The 14929-nt window shown below is 33.5% G+C and overlaps 1 protein-coding gene across 4 annotated transcripts; it reads right to left on the bottom strand.

Moving 5' to 3' along the window:
• Positions 1-86: 86 nt before the first annotated feature.
• Positions 87-14307, bottom strand: rilpl1 (Rab interacting lysosomal protein-like 1). 4 transcript variants are annotated; one of them, XM_048181215.1, is made up of 9 exons: positions 13756-14307; positions 10232-10382; positions 7369-7487; positions 6962-7207; positions 6075-6248; positions 3991-4145; positions 3738-3842; positions 2646-2733; positions 779-917 (listed from the first exon to the last, which is right to left on the bottom strand). In XM_048181215.1, exons 1-9 carry the CDS (start codon positions 14041-14043, stop codon positions 912-914), a joined length of 1332 nt encoding a protein of 443 aa, XP_048037172.1. In that variant the 5' UTR covers positions 14044-14307; the 3' UTR covers positions 779-911. The 4 variants fall into 4 exon arrangements, with proteins under 4 accessions (XP_048037171.1, XP_048037173.1, XP_048037172.1 ...); XM_048181214.1 differs by lacking the exon at positions 2646-2733 and having other exon boundaries at positions 87-917; positions 13756-14306; XM_048181218.1 differs by lacking the exon at positions 6075-6248 and having other exon boundaries at positions 13756-14305.
• Between the last annotated feature and the right edge of the window lie 622 nt (positions 14308-14929).

Here is a 14929-nt window from a genome sequence, read left to right as displayed (position 1 = left end):
AATTCGAGAGGCGCATTTCTGCTTTTAATGTTTCTGATTTTAAATTGATTTAAAAAGTTGCCCCATAAACTTCCATTCCAAGTGCATTACTGTAAATACAACATCTGTTTATTACAAACTGAAGGACGAATCGAAATTATTTTCTGTGATGATTTACAGCATGCCATGGCGGATTTTTAAATTTTTGAACGTCAGATATTCCTTTAAATTCTCAACATTTCAGTGTGCCAAAAGAATCAGGCTACTGTGCATTTTCAAAAAAAGTTTTAAATATGATTCATCATAATGCCACCATCTTTTTCAGACAATCTCTGGCTTGGGCATAGCTAATTAAAAAAAAGAAAAAGTTTTTTTCTTCAGCCACATGCGAATTCATGGTTTCTTGCCATTGTGTCTCATTCATAATTCAATTTGAATTAAAAATAGATATCTATCTTATCTACTGAAGGCATCTTCTCTTTAAACATCATCAGAATACTGTCTGAAATCTTCTATTCTTCCGCGTCATCCGCTTACAGTAACTCGTCATTTGCAATAGCAATAAAATGTCTAACTATCTAACAAAATAGGCACATAAAACTCCCTCACGGTATCTTTGGGTGAAGGTAAGGGCCACTATCTATCAGTAACTCTAAACGGCCCCGTCCCCCGTGTTCCCTTTGTGAGCTCTTGTCTCATCTGCTTGCAGACATTGTACTGTGAAAGTCGACCATGAAAGGGAGCGTAAACGTGGCGTACGGTCACATGGTGCAGGTTAGCGGTTAGTGGAGCGTTGTGTTCGTTACATGTGCTGTAATGCCTCCTGGGCCTGTTCTGTGTACACGTCATCTTTCCCCGCCCACGAGCCGAAGCCGTCACCCATCTGCGGCATCCTCCTCTGCGAGCCTCGGGTTTTGTCCCGGGAAAAGAAGCTAAACCTGTGAATGTAAGACAGGACATCAGCATAATTTGTTTTCAATGCTCTATTAACTATGATTAATGAACTAGATTGTTTCATATACATTTGGGTGTTGTTGGGCTATGTTTATTATATGTTACTGAGAAACACTCTAAAAAAACTGTTCAAGTGTAATTTTGTATTGATAAAAATGCACAGCCTATTTATGGATATTTTACACAAGTAATATCATATTTCACACCAGAATCAAAAGACAAAAGAAAGAAGTTTATTTATTTTTGCATCATTTTCATGACAATTTGATACTAAAATTCTCATTACTGTAATGCAAAAAACTCTGTAGATTATGTTTTTCTAAAATAAAAGCATCATAAATAAGGTGAAATCTGCATTAATAAAATAATTAATTCATTAAATTCAACACTGTACTTGGTGTAAAATGTATAGAATGTATATATATATATATATATATATATATATATCCTGACAATAAAAAAGCTTTTTTTTAAATTTTATATTAATGTACAAAAAATGCCAAAAATGTTAGAAAGCAGAAAGTTTTTATTTAAATTTATATAAATATATGTCTTTTTTTTTTTTCTCCTTTGATTTTAGCAAGAAATATGATCTTTTGGCATCATATATATATATATATATATAGCATTATGGGATTCTATTTTAATGTACAAAAACAAGTCAGAAAGCAAAAAGTTTATATTTAAATACATATATATAAATATGTCTTTGCATTTAATTTCTTCCTTGATTTTGGCAAGAAATATGATCTTTTAGCAAATATGATCTTTTGGTATCATATAAAATAAAGCAAAAAAAACAAAAAACAAACAAAAAAACTATATATAATATATATATAATTTGTCAAAAAGATATATATATATATATATATATATATATATATATATATATATATGTTTTGCAATCTGGCATTCTTTATTTTATATGATACCAAAAGATCATATTTTATATGATATTTTATATCATATTATAATTATGACCTGACAATAAAAAACTTTTTTTTTTTTGGAAATGTTTATATATATTTATATATATGTTTATGTGTATATATATAGGTTTTCATTTTATTGACAAATATTATATTTTGCAATGTTATTTTAATATACAAAAAATTTCAGAAAGCACAAAGTTTATATTTAAATATATATGTCTTTGCTTTTAATTTCTTCCTTTGATTTTGGCACGAAATATGAGCTTTTGTCATCATATAAAAATGTTTTTCCCCTACCCCCATTTACACAAATATAATATCTTGCTAGACACGTTCCACCCTACCATAGCTGTATCCCATACTGTATCACTAAGTTTCTTTCCAACTAAGTTACATAAAGCATCTCACAAACGCTCTTGCTTGACATTTCAGCTCATACAAGCAGCGGCAATCAAGCGTTCAATCTCCCTACGCATCTACAAAGCACTCTTTTAGTTGACACAATGTAGTGACACAATGTTATATAATTGGTTACAGCGCAGCACGAGTGTTAGAGGAGTGAGCGGGAGTTTGATTCTGACTGGCTGATTCTAACGATCCTCCTGCTGATTGGTCGCACAGATAGCCCCACAATCAGCCAATCAGAATGTGCTCTTTACGATCAGTGGCTCTAATGAGGGGGGTGAGATGAGGGGGCCATGCAGCTCCATCACATGCAGGGAGGATAAAGGTGTTAAAACAGCAAAGAACACAAAGGTGAACCACCAAAAAAGGTCGTACAAGGGAAATAAGTCGTCTGATTGGCTGTAAAGTGGGGTCATCTGGAATCAACCCAGCCGCCACCATCGGCATTATGGCTGTGAAGATCCTGTTACAAAGAGGCACAGATATGGAGAGTTGAGCAAAGAGAAGATACACCCAGAACCACCTGTAGTGTCCTGTTTCTGAAGATATTCTCCTACTGCTGAGTCTTCAGATGCATATGGCAGCATTAATGATAGTCATGCCTTAAGATTTTAGTAAAACAAGGGTACACGGATGCCAACATGTGTCATATAATGTCATAAAACTCTGAATATGTCTGTCAGCCTGCAGTTTAGTGAATGTGTAACTGCTTTTTAATGGTCTAGTGTTCGTTTAGCTCAAACAGCATGTCATGGGTTCAATTCCCAAGGAATGCATGAATTGATAAAATGCACGCTTTAATTGCAATGCAAGCTGCTTTGAATATTTACTTTGAATTATCGCACAGTTCTATATGTAAAGTTGGATATATATTATATTCAACTTTATTCACATACATAGAGTACACTTATATAAAGCGATTTATACTATATATAGCAAATCTCAACTGCTTGATTGTTTATTTCCTCACAAAAAGTAACTATACTATCGCACAGCTCCTATAAAGTTGGATATATATGTCCAACTTTATCTGCATACATACAGTATACTCACATAGGGTGATATATAGCATATATATCAACAGTTTGATAGCTTGTATTGTCACAAAACTATATTATCATCCAGCTCTAATCTGTTAAATGCGACCAAGGCATGAAGATATTAAGATATAATATAAACATTAACATCATGATTTTCTGTAAAGCTGCTTTGAAACAATATGTATTGTGAAAAGCGCTATATAAATAAATTTGACATGACTTGAGAAATGCATAAACATTTCTAAATCATTACCCGTGATGCTCATAACATTAGCTCTTTTCCTACGCTAAACCTATGTTTTTGCACGTCTTATGTGCGCTCCCAACACAAGACCAAAATGATGTTGATTTATAGGGTTAAATATGTTTGTAATATATGTGTGTGTGCAAGTGTGTGTAGATGTTTGGCTCTTTTAGCAGTACGCACAGTCGTTTTATCCCTGACTCGGGCTGAAAGTTGGAGCGAGAGCTTGGCCGAAGGGTAGGAGAAGGGTCTGGCAGGGACGGGCCTGTTTCCTCCTCCTGTTCTTCACTGAAAATGTGATTCAACAATAAGTCATATAATATATACTATAAAAAAACAATATATAAAATATATTAAATTATTTGTAATAATACATGTATGAAATTTCTTACAGATACATATGACTGACCAAATTGTAATAATTTAGACTGCTAACCTTCTGTAATAGGCAATTTCCTCCTGCAGCATGAAGACTTTAGCTTTCAGCTCATTGCGCTCATGCAGGACGTCCCGCAGCTCTTGCAAGGTGAATCGTGGGCGGTTCGGGTCTTTTGGATCTAGAGTGGACATGTCATCATCACACAGTGCCTCCTGGTGGATGAGAGGAACACTCAGTCACTTACACTTCATACAGAGCAACTGTCTGCTGAAGAGGTTTAAACTTGAGACACACAAACATCTTCATTATCAGAGCATCTTCAAAATGACACAAAAATCACCTGATTTCACTGCTGTTAATGAACAACAACAAAAACACACCACAAGACACATTCAGTTATTTCTAAAGACCATATGAAAATCGAAATTAGTTTACAAACTTTTAGTTCATAAGTTTAATAAGTTAATAAACCTCACTACTGTTCAAATGTTTGGGGTCAGTGAGACTTTTTTTAAAGAAATTAATATTTCTATTTCAAATAAACGCTGTTCTTTTGAACTTCTAATCATCAAATCCTGAAATCCTGTAAAAAAAAATTATCAATTTCCACAAAAATATGAAGCAGCACAACTGTTTTCAACATTAATAATAAAAACTGTTTCTTGAGCAGCAAATCAGCATATTAGAATGATTTCTGAAGGATCATGTGACACTGAAGTCTGGAGTAATGATGCTGAAAATTCAGCTTTGATCACAGGAATAAATTACATTTTACAATATATTCAAATCGAAAATGGATATTTTCAATATTATGGTTTTTACTGTATTTTTGACCAAATAAATGCAGCCTTGCTAAGGAAAAGAGACTTACAGTGGGTACGGAAAGTATTCAGACCCCCTTAAATTTTTCACTCTTTGTTATATTGCAGCCATTTGCTAAAATCATTTAAGTTCATTTTTCCCCCCTCATTAATGTACACACAGCACCCCATATTGACAGAAAAACACAGAATTGTTGACATTTTTGCAGATTTATTAAAAAAGAAAAACTGAAATGTCTCAAACGTCTTCCATTTAAGGATTATGGAGGCCACTGTGCTCTTAGGAACCTTAAGTGCAGCAGAAATTTTTTTGTAACCTTGGCCAGATCTGTGCCTTGCCACAATTCTGTCTCTGAGCTCTTCAGGCAGTTCCTTTGACCTCATGATTCTCATTTGCTCTGACATGCACTGTGAGCTGTAAGGTCTTATATAGACAGGTGTGTGGCTTTCCTAATCAAGTCCAATCAGTATAATCAAACACAGCTGGACTCAAATGAAGGTGTAGAACCATCTCAAGGATGATCAGAAGAAATGGACAGCACCTGAGTTAAATATATGAGTGTCACAGCAACGGGTCTGAATACTTAGGACCATGTGATATTTCAGTTTTTCTTTTTTAATAAATCTGCAAAAATTCTGTGTTTTTCTGTCAATATGGGGTGCTGTGTGTACATTAATGAGGAAAAAATAATGAACTTAAATGATTTTAGCAAATGGCTGCAATATAACAAAGAGTGAAAAATTTAAGGGGGTCTGAATACTTTCCGTACCCACTGTATTTCAAACTGTTGAACAGTGGTGTACATATTAAATAATAATAATAAAACAAAATATATAAAATAATGAATAGCTGTTTGGTACTTCCTGTTTCAATGGGAAATATGTCAGCAGGTAAGAAAAAAATATTTCATGGCCTCTTTCACACAACATCCCCTTTGCTTTCATATCATATGGCCTATCATATAACAGATTGTAAATGAACAACAGCATATGATTGATGCCTTTATTTTACAGTAGACCGCAAGCTCTTTGTTATGATCTACTATGATCTCATGATCATCACTGAGTTAACATTTAATTCAGTCACATGGTTTGCATTCACTTGCACACATGCAGGCTGAATTAACAATCAGGCTTTCGCCAGCTGATAGTCTTCTCAATGATTGTGTATCTGTGTGAAGGACTAACGTGATTAGTGCCCTGCTCTCACACCAGCTGCACACACTCGTCCTAGCGTGACTCGTGCAAACAGTCGCAGATATGGGTCAGGTGTTATTTTACACTCCATGCTATCCTTAGGAGCTGCCGCTGCAGGGTTACCCATAAAAACGCAGCCTCTTCATCATCCTTCTCCTCCTCACCACCATCATCTGTCAGGGCTCCAGGGGCCCCTGTGTGGGGGATGAAATGGAGGGGACCCTCCTCTACCTCCAGGCCCCCAGCAAGGAGTTCAGAAGCTAAATCCTGACCCCAGGAAGGGGCCGCTTTTGTCGACTGTGGTTACAAACGTAGATTGCAAATTGCAACCAACATTTTATCTGGAGTGTTTGTTTGAGTGAATAGTTCGACAAAACAAATCTAGCACAATCTGACAATTTTCATCTTTTTTTTCAGTTTGCAATGCAATGTCTTTCACATTACATAATATTTCATCATTTACTAATAAACGAGCCAATGTCAAATGAAGTACATTTGTGAACTGCCTTAAATGTAACCATGTTAAACATTAAATTAATCCCAAAGGTTAACAAATAAACATTGGCAGCCACAGTTAATATATATATCTTCCGGCATCATTTACTGATAAACAATCTGTTTAAATGCATGCATATGTGTGAACTGCATTAAATTAAACAAAAGTTCACAATTTAACACTGGCAGCCCTAATTAATACAGTTGCACTGTAAATATACTGTCTACTGATTTTCCTTCTCATCCTAGACTCCTCTGTGACTGTGACTCATTGTTGTTTCATTCTGACTCATTATGGACCATGTGAACATCCCAATGCTCTAGATCACACTTACTTCCTTTAAATAGAAATAGAAATGACTTAATGCTGCAGTTGAAAACTGAAGTGTCTCAATTCATTGGAATCAAGCAAAGACGCAATGGAAAATTTCAATTCATAACCCAGAAGAGTTGCTAAACAATATGTATGTATAAAACCAACACAATCGACGCAACATTCATTTACATTCACGTACCTGTGCAGGTGAGGGCGGCCCTACAGGCTCCTCTGTCTCCGCGCTGGTCTTGCCCTGTTCTTTCAGTCGCTCCTTAAGACGGACCACTTCCTGTCGGAGGTTACCAAGCTCCTGCTGTCTTGCCTGACCAGACGCCTCCAGCTCCACCTTCTGCTCGATCAGAGCTTTACCTTGGGCCTCCACCACCGTGATCTTATGCCTCAGGTCATGGTTGATCTTCATCAGCCGGTTCAACTGCTGCTGGAGCTGGAAGAGATTCAACAGCATTTGCGATGCATTAAACATCCACAGTATGATGAACGAATAGGGTGCGACTCTGATGACTTTTCCAGCAAAAAGATCGACATCTTTGTGTCTTGTTTTCTTGAAATCAGCGGTCTTTGCCCAGGAAGAACATAGCTCCTTACCGCTTCAACGTCCTCGTTTTTGAGCGTCAGCTCACGGTCTTTGGCGCGGATCTCGTCTCGCTGTTTATCTACAACTTCCTTCAGCTTCTTCATCACCTGCCGCTCCCTCTCGGTCATGCCTGGCATCACAAATTAAAAACAAAAAACAGCACATGCTTGCAGCCTCATTTACTACACAGAAAACAGACATTCAAAGAAATATCAAAATATAATGCATGTTTAATCGATAACATATTGGCCATTTTTGATCGGCACACTAGTAGCTGCAGGGAGTTTCAGGGTGAAGTTTTTGTTTTGCATGGACCAGGTCACTGGAAAGGCACAAGAAGTCTGACAGACACTGTAAGCAAATAACTTCTTGTCTGAGTGCCCATGTTGCTGCTCTTTAAATAGATCTGTGTCCGTGCAGAGCATCTGACACACAACCACTGACACACTTCACGTTTGTCATGACCTAGATATATAATGTGTTGCTGGCCTTAAATGAATATTCAGAGTTAATACAACTTAAGTTTTCTGTTAATTCAATTTTAATTATACATTACATTAATTATTACAAATTAGCATATTAATATTAAGTATATATATATATATATATATATATATATATATATATATATATATATATATAAGCGATGCACCGATGTATCGGCCACCGGTATTTATCGGCCGATTTTTGATCAATTTAAAACCATTGGCATATCGATTTTAGCATAGTTTGATAATTAACTGTGTGAAGGCAGAGTTGTATAATGTCCTTATTAAAGAAATATGAAATGTTCTATAATAATAAGTCAAAAATGAGTTCATGTTGAGTTTAAGAAATATTTGATCGCAAAAATAATCTCTGAAGGTTGTCATGTTGATTTAATTGCATTTGTTTTGTTTTTTTATCTTTGTGCTTCTCTTATAATGCTGGCCTGTTGAATGTTAAATGGATCCAATCCATGTTCAATGAAAATGATTTGATGATGCAGCAATAAACCTTAATGCATGTGATTTTGAAAATTACTCATTTAAAACATGATCACAGCAGTAATCTACTTTAATGACAAAAGTTTAAATAAGTGAGCAAGTGACAAATATCGGTATCGGCCAATAGTTGCTTGTTAAAATCTGTATCGGCCAAAAAAATCCTATCACTGCATTGCATAATAAATCGGATCAAATGAAAGTCACTTGTGGTGTTCCACAAGGTTCAGTGCTAGGCCCCAAATTGTTTGTACTATATATAAATGATATTTGTAAAGTGTCCAAAATATTAAAAATTTGTACTGTTCAACAAAATACAGTGAAAACTGAATTGATGGTTTTGAAAAAAAAAAAAATGGTTTGATGATAATAGACTTTCTTTGAATTTAAGCAAAACAAAGTTCATAATATTTAGCAATCGGCAAAGTAATAACAAAGCAAAAATTACATTTAATAATGAGGAAATAGAAAGAGTGTATGAAAATAAATTTATGGGTGTTATAATAGATCATAAATTATGTTGGAAACCAGATATAAATAATTTAAAAACAAAAATGTCTAAATCCACTGAAATACTAAACAGAACATTAAAATTGTGTAATTCACTTTGTAAATTTAAGAAAATGTTTTAAAACAAGGTGATAAATAATTCTATAATTCAAAATGAGTAATTTGTGTATGTAATACTTGAACTATTGTAATAATATCTGAAATGTGTACCTTGTAATTATGTATGTACATTTAGTATTACAATGTAATAATTACTATTACATTTATATATATACATATAACATAACATATTTTGTCAGAATATTTGTAGTAATCTCCAGCATGTCGCAGGTGCTGTCCATATAAATTAAGCTGTAAATAACCCAAAATATTATTTTAAGGAGCTTATGATACAAGTAATTTCCTGCATTCTATTCAAATAGCTCTTTTTATCTTTAAATCAGTGTCGAGACTGACAGCGGGGCTGGAATGTTTGTGTAAACAGCTGCGCTCTGCGTTTGACACTGAATCAGACGCGTGTAGCAGCTCTGAGAGAGAGACTGTTCTGACGGCAGCGGATCGGCACGCGAGTGTGTCAGAGGCACTGTGGAGTCTCTGTGCTGCTCATGCAGTAATGCGCCCTGCCTCGTCTTCTGTCACATGGAGAAGGGATGCTTTGTGCAGCGTTTGTGGCAGTTCCTAAACGCCTGAAAGAATGTGTGAGAGAATTCCTATGGGCATCACATGCGTTTGCTTTGTATCCGGCACAGGCATGCTGGGAAAACAGAGTCTGGCTATGTTCCAAATGTAATACTTGCTTACTACATAGTGCATATTTTGTGTATTTAATACAATTGGAATTTGGAAGTCTGATCAAATAAGTCAAATACAGTTGTATTTCATCGGAGATGGAAGATCAAGTGGACTGGAGTGCATTGTGGGACATATTATTCAATTGTGAATTATAAAGTCAGAAAGTCTTTTTTCTCGCAATTGCGAGTTTTTATCATGCAATTTTGACTTTGTAACTCACAAAAATGGTAAATGCGACTTTTTCTCACAATTCAAATATAAACACACAATTGCGAGTTTCATGGTAAGAATTGCATGATATAAACTCGCAATTGCATCTTATAAAGTTGCGAGTTTATATCTCACAGTTCTGAGAAAAAAGTCCGAATTGCGAGATTTAAACTCCCAATTGCGAGTTTTAAAATCAGATTATTTTTCTTGCAATTGTGTTTATATCTCGCAATTCTGAGAAAAAAGTCAGAATTGTGGGATGAAAATTGTCGCAATTACCTTTTTTATTTTTATTTAATGGCGGAAACAAGCTTCCATACCACACAGTGTGAGACTGACACAATGCTTTCTTTTTATGAACACTGAGCTTTAGCACTACCTTCCTGTTTCTGTATGTCCTCTTCCGTCATCGGACACTCTTTGACGGACAGGTTGTTGAGCAGCGTTTTGTTTTCCTCCTGCAGCTGGGCGATCTGGGACAACAGATCCTGGGCTTCTCCTCTCCACACATCCTCCACCAACTCCAACTCCTGTTCACATACACACACACACACACACACATTTCAGAAGTGCCTCATAAAATATACATGAGTGTATATTTAACCACTGACCTTCATTGAAGTTACGTAACGTCTGAAACAATCAGCAAAAACACACAAAGCAGGAGGAGCATAATAACATCTTCACAGAAGGACAAAGGCTCTATTCAAATTAGGACTAGTCAATATGGCCAAAAAATAATATCTCAGTATTTTTTTGGCTGAATGGCAATATATATCTCGGCATTTTCTACATTTGTCTATTTAGATTTAAAAATTTTTTTTAAAAAATCACAATCCTGGCCAGTCCAACAAACAATGTTCATACTGAAGTCTATGAAAACAATTAGAGTGAATGTAACCATGTAGGCTATGCTATATATATTATGTGCAAAAATAGGGTTAAAATCACATTACATTCTAACAATGCAATCCAGAAACAAAAACGTATTATAAAGCAGAAGTTAAATTCGCTGAAAATAAATAAAAACAAAAACACAGACTAATTATATTAGGCTATTTGATTACCTCATTACAATAGTTACTTTACAGTAGCTGCTATCATAAAATACACTTACTTGTAGGTTTAAAATTGGCACATTTATTGTCCAACAACAAATATTTTAGCAAAATGTATATTATTTTAGTCAGAATTATTGCACTCTTTTTCAGATGTGCTCATATAATGCATTACTTTTTCAATTTACAACAAAATATCTAAGTTACTTTTTCACATTTATTGACTGACAGCTCTCCTGAGCAAATGTTGAGACAAATAAAGGTCAGAGGTGTTGTGTGCGCTGTGTGAACATGATGGTTATTGTAGTTCTAGACTAAATGTGAACATGCATTACTCATCTCACTTGCACAATACATTCAGTATTCCTCAAAATGAATAAAAACTGTGAATGCAATCTCAGAATATTACACAAACCTGTAATAATTAACTATATTAAATTACACAAATATACTTTCCCCGGTTTCACAGACCAGGCTTAAGCTAGTCCCAGACTAAAATGCACGTTTGAGCTGTTTTAACTGAAAGCAACTTGTACTGACAGATCTTAAAATTCGTCAGTGCCATTGTTTTTTGTCTCAAGATGCACACCAGTAATGTTTTTTTCTAGTGAACGTTTATAAAAGCTACTTTAATGCCTTAATTGAACTAAGGCCTAATCCTGGCTTAGTCTGAAACCAGGCCCTTAATTATTTAATCTCACTTTATTATCCAATGTCTTCGCTGCTGACCTTCAATGATCTAATTCAACCGATCTAATTTGCTTTGAGTACCCAGAAAAGCACTATATAAATGTAACGAATTATACTAATAAGCATAAATTACTTTAGATTAGATTTAGAGATAAGAGTGCTGAACTTCCTTCTACTGTATCCTATTCTTCTTTAATCCAGAATGTCAGCACAGCTGAAAGGTTTGTTTGAGCTGCGCCATCTACTGTACAGGTGTACATATGCATTTCCTTCAGCCTGAGGCTTATTCATTTCACTTTTGGTGTGAAAGGGCCTTAACATTTGCCAAAATAGAACTCTGTTTGTTGTTTTTAAAAAACCAAACAAGCAAGCCCAGCCCAGGTGAGAAAAAGTAATGCAAAAATAATGTAACGCATTACTTTTCATAAAAAGTAACACAATTAGTTACTTTTTTAGGGGGTAACACAACGTTGTAATGCATTTCTTTTAAAAGTAACTTTTCCCAACACTGTATATACAAACTCAATATACCGCCCAGCCCTAATTCAAATGTCTGCTCATGTGCACATATTAATGTATTTCTCTATTCTTATATTATGTGAGATTTTTATGTGCTTCACTTGCCATAATACCATGGACTTGGTATACTTTAAAGCATCATGAAGTATCATGTAAATAAACAAATAATATATGAATATTGCAATCATTCAGTACCATCAAGGTACCAAAGTATAAGCACTGTGTTATAGTACTTCCTGCTCTATATAAATAATCACAGTATATTTTCATCAGAACAGCGGTGACATTAGCCTTATAAGATCTGGATTTGTCTCATATGTGAGACTCATATGGACACGTGACGGTGATGGACTGTGCTTCAGTTCCATCATTTCCTGTTCAGGGCAGGAACTTTCCCAAAGAATTTCCCATGTACACTCTGCGCTGCTTTGTTCTGAAACATCACTTCTGAAACAACTTCATCCACCAAACGTAATGTACATATGATGTGATGTATTCGAAGTAGTAGAGAAAAACAGTGACAGTATAATTACATATTATAAAATAACATATTAATTATATATAATAAATATAATCATTTCAATATATATTTACTATTTAATATATTTATAATTTTATAAATAAAATATTAATATATCTTAAATTATATATATTTATTAGTGTAATATTTATTACATGTATATTACATTGATTATATTTATACACAGTATAATTATATATATATTAATATATTTAAAATATAATTGTATAATTATAAATATATAATTTATATATATATATATATATATTATAGTAAGTATATTATAACTTATATATTTAAGTAGTAGAAAACAGTATATATGTTATTAATGATTCATGAATAGTAATTACATATTATAAATGAACATATTAATATTAATTATATATAATAAATATAAGCATTTAAATATATATTTATTATGTAATATATTTTTATAAATAAAATATTAATATATCTTAAATTATATATTTATTACATGTAAAATTAATATATTGATTATATTTACATATATTAGACATATTAATATATGTATTATTTACTATATTTATTATTGTACATATAAAATATATTTGTATATATAATATATATATATATATATATATATATATATATATATATATATATATTAGATGTTCTAGTCTATAAAAGCACCTTTTGTTTCTTCTATAATTGTATATTTAATAATAAATACATAATTATAATTTATATATATATTTTATAGTAAGTATATTATATTACTTATATATTTAAGTAGTACATAATATAATATGTTATTAATGATTAATGAATAGTAATTACATATTATGAATTAACATTAATATGAATTATATATAATAAATATAATAATTTAAATATGTATTTACTATTTTTTTTGTAAAATATTAATATATCTTAAATTATATATATTTATTACATGTAAAATTATATTAATATATTGTTTATATTTATATACATATTAATATATGTATTATTTACTATATTTATAATTGTAAATCTAAAATATAATTGATATATATATATATATATATATATATATATATATATATATATATATATATAATTCTAAAAAATATTTAAAATTGTATATATATTAGATGTTCTAGTCTATAAAAGCACCTTTTTGTGTTTCTTCTCCTTCTCCAGTCTGTCCATCCGCTCCAGTCGGAGGCGGTCCAGCTCCAGGCGCAGCTCCTCGGTCTCTGGACTGATGCTGTTCCGGCTCACCATAACCTCCAGGATCTCCAGCACCCGGACCACTTTGGGCATGAGGCGGGACAGAGCCTCACATCCGTACTGATCAATAATGCGCTCGAATTCCTGACCCACCACTGCGGCGATATCATACACGTCCATCACGGTCAGATCCGCCACGTTCTTCTCCAGCGCCGAACCGAAATCCTCCATGACCGTCTCTGTGCGTCCCTGAAGTTCGTTTCCTTCTAAACTTTCTCAGTCCCTTTCAGTAGCCAAACAGATCCCAAAAACCTTCTAAAACCTCGCTAATGACACCCCGTCAAGGATAAAAGCCATTTCGGGGTATTTTTAGGCCGAATTGGACCGAAATAAGAGTTGTCCCATTGCGGTTCGGTTTCCCTGCCCTTATTTATTCCTCAGAGCGGCGCTTCACCACTGCGCATGCGCACAGCTGATGGCGCTGTGAAATCACTGTCAAGCGCCACACTGACCTAAAATATCTGTCACTCACTGTTTACCAGTTCTTCTTGGGTAGTTCAAATGTGTCGATAAGACGGTAATCCTTGTGAGAAAGAGTAAAATTCCAATAAAAAATACACACCAAAATGTGTGCCAAATGAAAAAAAAAAAAAAACTGAAAAAGACAAAAAGGTCCGCAGATGGAACATATAAATCATTAGCAGAAATATTGTAAACATTTTATAATGGTGTATAATTAAATATATATTACATGTATAATTCATTTTTATAAACTCATATTAAATAAGATTAAAATTATCAAAAAAAAAAAAAAAAAAATTTTAAATTTCCTATTAATTTACTCACCCCCATGTCATCCAAGATGTTCATGTCTAAAAGTCGAAAAGAAATTAAGGTTTTTGATGAAAACATTCCAGGATTTTTCTCCATATAGTGGACTTCAATGGACCCCAAACGGTTGAAGGTCAAAATTACAGTTTCATTGCAGATTCAAAGAGCTCTACACAATCCCAGATGAGGAATAAGGGTCTTATCTAGAGAAACCATCACTCATTTTCTAAAAAAACCCTAAAATTTTATATATCTTGAATTAGCTCTCTTCTTCTTCTCTATTTGA

This window comes from Megalobrama amblycephala, linkage group LG2 (assembly GCF_018812025.1).
Source record: "Megalobrama amblycephala isolate DHTTF-2021 linkage group LG2, ASM1881202v1, whole genome shotgun sequence".
In the NCBI taxonomy this organism is placed as follows: Eukaryota; Metazoa; Chordata; class Actinopteri; order Cypriniformes; family Xenocyprididae; genus Megalobrama; species Megalobrama amblycephala.
Note: the sequence above shows the minus strand (reverse complement) of the source record. Positions and strands in the feature narration are given on the sequence as shown.

Bases quoted from the DNA above. Each gene is read 5' to 3' on its own strand.
- rilpl1 (XM_048181214.1), bottom strand. From the start codon at position 14,043: ATGGAGGATTTCGGTTCGGCGCTGGAGAAGAACGTGGCGGATCTGACC. The intron at 4,146-6,074 runs GTAACCCTGCAG...CTCATCCACCAG, and splicing joins AAGAGGCTGCGTTTTTATGG to GAGGCACTGTGTGATGATGA. The intron at 918-3,737 runs GTGCGTACTGCT...TTACATTCACAG, and splicing joins GAGTCAGGGATAAAACGACT to GTTTAGCTTCTTTTCCCGGG.